Consider the following 7,837-nt stretch of genomic DNA (forward strand, 5'->3'; position numbering starts at 1 on the left):
GGCCTTGGAGTCGGTGTCAGCCCCGCTGCTGCTGTTCGCTAGAGAAGGTTCTGCTTTACATCAACTGTGGTCTTGGACTTGGCCTCTTAATTAAACGGGTTGAAAATCTGGATCGTGGATCATGTGTGGGAGCAGATCCACGACCCCGAGGTGGGTCCGGGGTGAGGACTTTTCAGAGCAAGTGTCTGTCTGGAAGCTTTAAACATGCCCACCCTGAAGACAGAAGGGGTTGCTTGCCCGGGGATTTTATGGGAGCTAGAACTGAGCGGGGGGGACAGCTGGGGCCTGTCTTACGCTGACAGATGTGTTGGTTATGTTTGGTTCAGAAGCTGGGCAGAATTAGATAAGCATAAGCGTTTTTCCCCTCTCTGCTTGGTCCATGGCGATGCTAATGCCTGATAACGGGGTGTCAGGGGGTGCTGCTGGGGGAAGGAAGCGTGTCCCGCCGGTCGGTGTGCTCAAAGCTGGTCTTGCAAAAGGAAGAGTGAGAACAGATGCTGTTTGTCATTAATGTGCTGTTGGTAAGCAATGAGATGGGCAATGGTGAAGGCAGGTGTTCAGTGCAGCCACTGCCCTTTTTAAGCCTGACTTTCACTTGTTAGGTGTGGGGTTTTTGTTTTTTTTTTTCTCATTTGGCCTTTGGGTTTAGTGTAGACTTATTTTACAAGACTGAAGAATATGAAACTCTTTGTTGCAGTATGATTATGAAGAAATTATGAAGAAAATTAAGTTGTTGGTAGCAAGTTGAAGTCTCTGTACACTAATGCTTCATTTTCTGTTTTTCTTCAATGTGTGCAGCTTGTTCTCTGAAGTCAGTGGGATGATTTCCATTGACAGTGATGGGCTCTGGTTGTTTCAGGTCGCAGCTTCTGAACAGCTGGGGGCCAGTACAAGTTCTAAGCAGGTTTTTGGTTTGGGATTTAGTGGTTCTTCTTACTAGGCTTTAAATTCAAGTTCTGAGAAACAAATAATAGGAAACGGTTCAAGAAGGTGTTAGAGCTGCAATTTGGCCTGTCCATGACTATTCATTTTCTTCTACCGGATGCAGTGATTGCAATTAAGTCAATCTACACATGACAAATAGTCTTTGCAATAGTATGATTTCCTCTTTGGAATGAGTAGTGTCTCTGCATTTTCATGTTCAGTTACTTATCTCATTTTGCGCTGGCGCTTGCTAGGTCACTTTGCAGTCTTGCATTTGGAAATTACAATCAACCTGTTGATTTAAATCAAATTCAGTCTCATTGGAAGGACATTTTCATAGTCTTGCTTTTGTAATTATATTTTATTTTATTTTTAAATTTAGGTCTAAAGTGTGTGGTGTTAAGTATTCAGGAGGGAGATTTTCAGTGTTGGACCAAACAGTGGGCAAGCACATGCACGTGTGTTTGTTTACATTGCTGAAGTCCATAATGAAAAATAATTATTTTAGGATTACACTAATTTGCTATTTAGTGTATTTGTGTAGGGTTATTACCTACTTTCTAACTCTTTCAGAGTGGTGATGGAACTGAGCTGACAGCCAAGCCAAAGAGAAGCTTCTACGCGGCAAGAGATTTATACAAGTACCGACACCAGTATCCAGTAAGAATATTTTATGGTTTAAAATTGCCTCTTTAGTAGAAGACTGCACACAACCCAAATGTTCCTAAACCTTTGTGGTGCCTAATAAATAGGAGAAATGAGAATGAAAAAGCTGATGCACAGGCCCAACGTATGCCAGTGCATGAGTAAAAACTCTGTGCTTCCTAAAACTCCGGAGTTTTTTTATCCTCAAATTGTTCAAAGAGCACAGTATTGCTTTCTGGATACTCTTGATAGGTTTTTGCAGGCTGACAATGTCCTATTTCCTTTCTTTTAGCAGAACTTTAAAGATCTTCGATATCAAAATGACTTGTGCAATCTCCGCTTTTACAAAAATAAAATCCCTTTTAAACCTGATGGTGAGTAGTCTGTGGCAATCATAGTGATAACAAAAGCATTTTTACTAATAATAGTGACACAGTGAAACTGTAGTGATAAAGTGATAATTGTGGTGCTGACAAATTAAGGTGTATACTTATATATTGTACGACTTGATCTTCCCATGGTGGAGTGGCGTGTTGACAACATGGGAGCAGGTTATGCTTAAACCCAAGTTAGCTTTCAGTCCAGGGAGGTGGTGCTTTCCTCATGTGTTCTCAGCACGATGGCGTGCAGGGCGTTGTTTGTGCCGCTGTTTGACAGTAGTGGCACTGCCTTTTATTAAACAAAGAGAAAGTTGTTTCCACTGTGCTGCACAAACACTTACTGCTTAAAGAGGAGTGGCAGGGATCAGGGCGTTATCCCTGGCATTGTGTAAGGGAAAAAGAATGTGTTGTAACTACCTCATGTGAGATTATTGTAATAACAAAAATAAAATCATTTCTCAAAGTCCCTAGTGGTTCTGGTAGTGGAGCAGGAACCTCATATGCAGGGTTCTGCACAAACACAGGACGAGCTGAAAGATGACAAACACTGTGCAGTCAAAGTATGAGAGACAAGAAGGTAGCAGACGGATGAGGATGCAGGAGGAGGCAATAAAACAGTCTTGGTTAGAATGATAGACAAGAGTCTCTGCGCATGAACAGCTTAGCCATTGGCAAAAAACCAAAACAAAACAAAACAAAAAAAACCCCAAAAACTGCAGGCCAAAAATAGCTTTTGAGAGTTACTTTCAAGTTGTTTGCAGAAAGATCCTCTCGGCATGAGAGCAGCTTGGGAGGAGATACCGAAGTGCACACTGGAGTACAGAAGGGAGATGTGGAGGCTGCCAGTGAGGCAGGATCCTGTCGGAGGCAAGATCAGTCTCATAGCAACAAATGGGTTCTGATAAGATAGGAAGGGACAGGCTTTGGAAATGAAGGTGTATAGGTTTTGTTTGATGTTAGGGAAAAGGGCTGCACAATGGAAGGATGCAAAGCAAAGAAAGAGGCAATATAAAAAAGCTGTGGTTTAGAAACATGATTTTATCAGCAGCATTCAGGGTAGATGTAAGCGTGACAAGAGGGCACTGTGAAGGTCAGGAAAAAGTATGTTGAGATGCCAAATGCCAAAGTTCTGATGGGAAGCTGGATGGGAAGGGATGTTATACAGAAGGATGTAAAGATGTATGTATAGGAAGGCTGAAGATGAGAGCTGTTTATAGGCGAGATAGTGATAATATCCTCATCAAGTGAGGAAACAAGTCAGGTTATGTGAAAAAATGTTATTTAAAAAAGACATTTCTAGTGCAATACTAGATCTGAAGTTTAATTCCATGACGTACAGATTTAGCTTGTGGTTCTGACTCCGAGCTGGCCTGTCTGTCTCTCTGCTCTGGAATTGAGCAGCAAGTTCTCAAGTGCTTGAAATGCAGGTTGGATACAGTGTGGTGATGGCGGGAGGTCCTCTCGGCAAGGTCCTTTTCCAGCCTTGCCTACACTGGAAACCCTACATTCTTTGAAACCCTTTTGACTGGCTGCTTTCTCCATTTCTTGAAGAAAAGTACCACGTGAGTTCTCCTTTGTCACTGAGACCCAAGTGGAAATTTTCATTCGGTGTGGAGAGAGAGATCTCAAATGGATAGTTGGAGACTGTCTTCGTGGGTCTTTGGGCTTTCTAGGCTGCTCCTATGCTGTTTGGCTTGGGGAGAGGCTGCGTGGCAGTGGTAAAACTGGTTTTGGTTTCAGAGTAGAAACAGGCTAAAGCTGAATGTTCGCTGATGGAGGGAGACTGTATAGGTTTTGGAACAAGAAACGCTCTTTTAGGTACTTTGTGTATTTGTGCAGTGCCTGGAAAAGTGCCCTGGCCCATGGCTGAATTTCACGGGCAGCGCAAAGAACAATTCATTTCCTTTTATGTGTACTTTGTTGCCTTTTTCTGTCACTGTGTCTTTCCAAGAGAAACTGACTGAACTCCACTTTTAAACTGACTTTTAGTGGTTTTGAGACCATTGTTCGTTGAGCGTGACACAAAAACCCAAGATCAAACTAATGGCAACGGCAGCAAGGCGCTTGGCTACAGCTAATTGAAAAAGATTTCCCAATCATAATGTTAGTTGCAGCTGGACTCATTTCTGGAACGGGAGATTTCTTGAGGAGTTGAGGCTTTGTTCTACTAAGGTGATTATGTATATATGCAGAGCTTTGTCATGTTAAAGCAATGACAGGTGATTCACAATGCAATATTTTATGTAAGTGGTTTGTTAATTACCAGTCAGCGTGATAAAGGGATCTAGGACATGAGAACTTTTGGGGAAGTATATTTTACAAAGGTTATTGTCACATACCCTCTGCAGGTAAGTAACTCAGTATAAGTCAGCTGGTTTTACTTACATTGAAATTTGATAAATCTCTCCTTTTTAGTTAAGTTTTAGTAACTAAATTAATTTTAAATTAGACTTAATTTATTTATGGCTGTAGCAGACCTCATTTCACATAGCATTTGAAAGAGAATTAAAGTATGTATTCTATCCTTATGTTAACATGGCACGTACTTTATGTAGCTGAACGCTGGTTTTGATGGCTATCTAACGGTTTTCAAATTATTTTTATGCAGGAGTTTATATTGAAGAAGTCCTAAATAAATGGAAAGGAGACTATGAAAAACTGGAACATAACCACACTTACATACAGTGGTTGGTCACTTATTACCTATTTCTGTTTCAAAGCATTAATTTGATTAAATGATCATACACTATGAGTCATAATGCGCTTTTTTCTTTTAACAGGCTTTTCCCACTGAGGGAGCAAGGTCTGAACTTCTATGCTAAAGAGTTAACTACATATGAAATTGAGGTAATACAAATCGAGCTCAATGCAAACCATCGTATTAATTTTGATACATAACTTCTTTGTTATGTAGACTTGTTTTATACAATGCAGAAGTTCTTGCTTTAGTGCTACTTAGAATTTTGGACGCATTCTTTGTTTGTCAGGAATTCAAGAAAACAAAAGAAGCAATTAGAAGATTCCTTTTGGCTTACAAAATGATGTTGGAGTTTTTTGGAATAAAACTAATTGATAAAACTGGAAATGTAGCACGAGCTGCTAACTGGCAAGAAAGATTTCAGCATTTGAATGAGTAAGTAATGGCGGGCACTCCACTCTCTAGAATTGCCATAGAATCTCTTTAGCCCTTTGTTTTCTAGAGAAAGGGAAGATAGTATTTTCCAAATGTGGCCAGGAAAAAGACAAAAAGAAATAGTCAAGGCCTGGTTTGTGCCTGTATGTGTACGTTCCTCCTTCCCCTTTTTTTGATTGTGTTTCTCACCCTTTACCAGTCTAACTGACCTAAGTGAATTCCCTGAAAATACAACTTCAGATGGTGCTGTAGAAGATCACAGTTCCAAATTAATTTGTTTGTCATGCTACTGAATCCATTTTCACCTGATCCCAAAGTGCTGCTTCTCAGTTGGAAAGAATGGGTGGCTTATCCTTGTATTCACATTTCTTTTTGAGAAAAATCAAATTCTCTGCACCTGTATAGAAACTAAATCACAAGATTTCCCACCCTCCTCAAAATATGAAATACTATGTATTTAATACTTTGTAATTGTGATGCTTAAGTGGAGAGATTTAGACAAGCATTAAGCCAAACTTTAGCCCAACTTTCATCAAATTACATCTGTCGCTTTTCATGAGCATTGTGTGGAGTGTAAGTTTGCACTGAATTTTGTCCCATGCAGATTAATTATATCAAAATATCTTTTCAAATCTTGTGATCACTTTTCAAATACCTCTGACCTTAGAACTGAAGATTGGGTTTTTGCAGTATTTTGTTCTCCCGTCCAAATGAAAGCTTGTAGGTAGAATTGCTGATGGATAATTTTGAGGGAATAATGGGAATAATTTTTTGTTAATTTAACTTAAATATTATATGAGCCAATATGGGTGTGGGCTCAGACTCAGGCCATGGGTGAAACAGGATTTCAGGAAGCCCAGATGTTACTTACTGCACATTTTTACGTTGTAATTCCTGTATTCTCACCAGTGAGTAGCTACACAGTTTTAAGTCAGGAATTGTGATTCTTTTTACCTAACTTTAGCCATCTAAAATTTAGGCATTTCAGTTTTACTCTTTGCTTAGCTGTACTTTATGAGGGAGAGAGCTCTTCACAAGCACGTCCAGAAGGCGGTCCAGTCCATTTCTCTTAGACAATTCTTAAAACAGTGGGATTTGCTCTCCAGAGGTGCCTGTTTTTCTCCCAACACTGACTGTAGCAGAAGTGCAGGTAGCTAGTCCAGAGTTGAGACCCAGCTTAAGTGGAGTGCCATGAATCCTGTTCTGTAGCTGTGTTACTGCAATACACTACAAAATCCATATTTTATAAAGTGACTGGGTTTTCTCCTCAAGAAGAATATATACAGCAGAAGGAATCAAAATCAGTACACACTTTGATTTTATTTTTTTCAGCCTGTTGCATTTTACAGACACTAATTTTCACTCACAATATCCTAGCAAAGGAGATGCTAGCAAGCTTCAGCAGCTGTGAGAAATTAAAGTACAGGAACCCTGAAGTACACACCTGGAGAGAGAAAATTGAGTGAGGAATTGCAATTCCAGTTCTGTATCTGTAAGGTGGTGGGGTTTTTTTGATTCAGTGGAATTTTTACACCCCTTTCTTCCAAAGGTCTCAACACAACTACTTGAGAATCACTCGAATTCTGAAAAGTCTTGGTGAGCTTGGATATGAGAGTTTCAAATCTCCCCTGGTAAAATTTATTCTCCATGAAGCTCTTGTGGAAGATACCATTCCCAACATTAAGCAAAGTGCTCTAGAATATTTTGTGTATACTATTAGAGACCGAAGAGAAAGGAGGAAACTTCTGAGGTTTGCCCAGCAACATTATACACCCTCAGAGCATTTTATCTGGGGACCCGCAAGAAAACAGAAGCCTGAGGGAAGCAAAACAAATAAAAAGCCAGCATCTCCAATTTCTATTCACAACAGTTGTATTTCTAAGCATAAGAAACCAAAAGAGCCTAAGAATACACCAGCAAGCGGAAGCTCAGCTGGTAAACCAACTGAAGAAAAAAAGGTAGAACTTGCAAAAAGCAGGGAAGGCAATGACCAGGATGAACAAGAAATGAATTGTGATGCTATTAGGCAGAACAACAGTGAAAAGAACAGTGATACTGATACTGGTCAGCTTTCAAAATCAGAAGAAATTAGTGATACTTCAGAAAGAAAGGAGGACACTTCTCATTCCAAAAAAGATGACGAAAATCTGAACAATGACTGTGGAAATCACCCAGGCACTATAGAGAAAGATTTATGTGACACTGAGAATTCTTCAAACAACACGTCAGCAGATCTACAACATAACCTTGATAAGGATACACTTTCAGGGGGGACCACCACAAAAAACAAGGATGATCTGAAATCATGAGTCTGAGGTTAAAAATCATGTTTCCTATTGAATGAAGAAAATTATTCACTGCTCCTTCATTTTGGGTGAAATTTCTATCTAGTGTAGTATAAATTGTTATAAATGAAACTCTGCTTGTTGTGAATGTGTCAGATTAGGCTTCTGTCAAGTTAATGAATTTTATTTTTTTTGACCTCAGTTTATCAGTAGTCAACCAGGTGTGGCTCTTTAAAGCAATCGTGTATATTCAAAGCCAAGAAATTAATTATCTTTTCCAGGCAGATTGCGTAGAAAATCTTATGTATTTTTTTGCTGTTAAATTAATCCCATATCTTGGGGAAAAAAAAGTATAACTTACTAGAAAACTTTAGAACATCAGAATTTTAAAGTTTATTTTGATATGCTTTAAATGTTGTTTTCCTTTTATGAAATTACTAGAAATTTTTTCAAGACCACAGTCTTTCCCT

General features: G+C 39.4%; 1 protein-coding gene across 1 annotated transcript; it reads left to right on the forward strand.

The window, feature by feature from the left end:
* The first annotated feature begins 379 nt into the window (after positions 1 to 379).
* On the forward strand, positions 380 to 7,391 carry OGFRL1 (opioid growth factor receptor-like 1). Its single transcript, XM_010082757.1, has 7 exons — positions 380 to 484; positions 1,498 to 1,584; positions 1,865 to 1,943; positions 4,558 to 4,636; positions 4,730 to 4,796; positions 4,937 to 5,082; positions 6,632 to 7,391. Exons 1-7 carry the CDS (start codon positions 380 to 382, stop codon positions 7,389 to 7,391), a joined length of 1,323 nt encoding a protein of 440 aa, XP_010081059.1.
* The last annotated feature ends 446 nt before the right edge of the window (positions 7,392 to 7,837 follow it).

The sequence above is a fragment of the Pterocles gutturalis genome, unplaced genomic scaffold (genome assembly GCF_000699245.1).
Source record: "Pterocles gutturalis isolate BGI_N339 unplaced genomic scaffold, ASM69924v1 scaffold1590, whole genome shotgun sequence".
NCBI lineage: Eukaryota > Metazoa > Chordata > Aves > Pterocliformes > Pteroclidae > Pterocles > Pterocles gutturalis.

Excerpts from the sequence above, each read along its gene's own strand:
- OGFRL1 (XM_010082757.1), top strand. The coding sequence starts at position 380 with ATGGCGATGCTAATGCCTGATAACGGGGTGTCAGGGGGTGCTGCTGGG. Across the intron at positions 485-1,497 it reads CTGGTCTTGCAAAAGGAAGA|AGTGGTGATGGAACTGAGCT; the intron begins GTGAGAACAGAT and ends TAACTCTTTCAG. Across the intron at positions 4,797-4,936 it reads TAACTACATATGAAATTGAG|GAATTCAAGAAAACAAAAGA; the intron begins GTAATACAAATC and ends TTTGTTTGTCAG.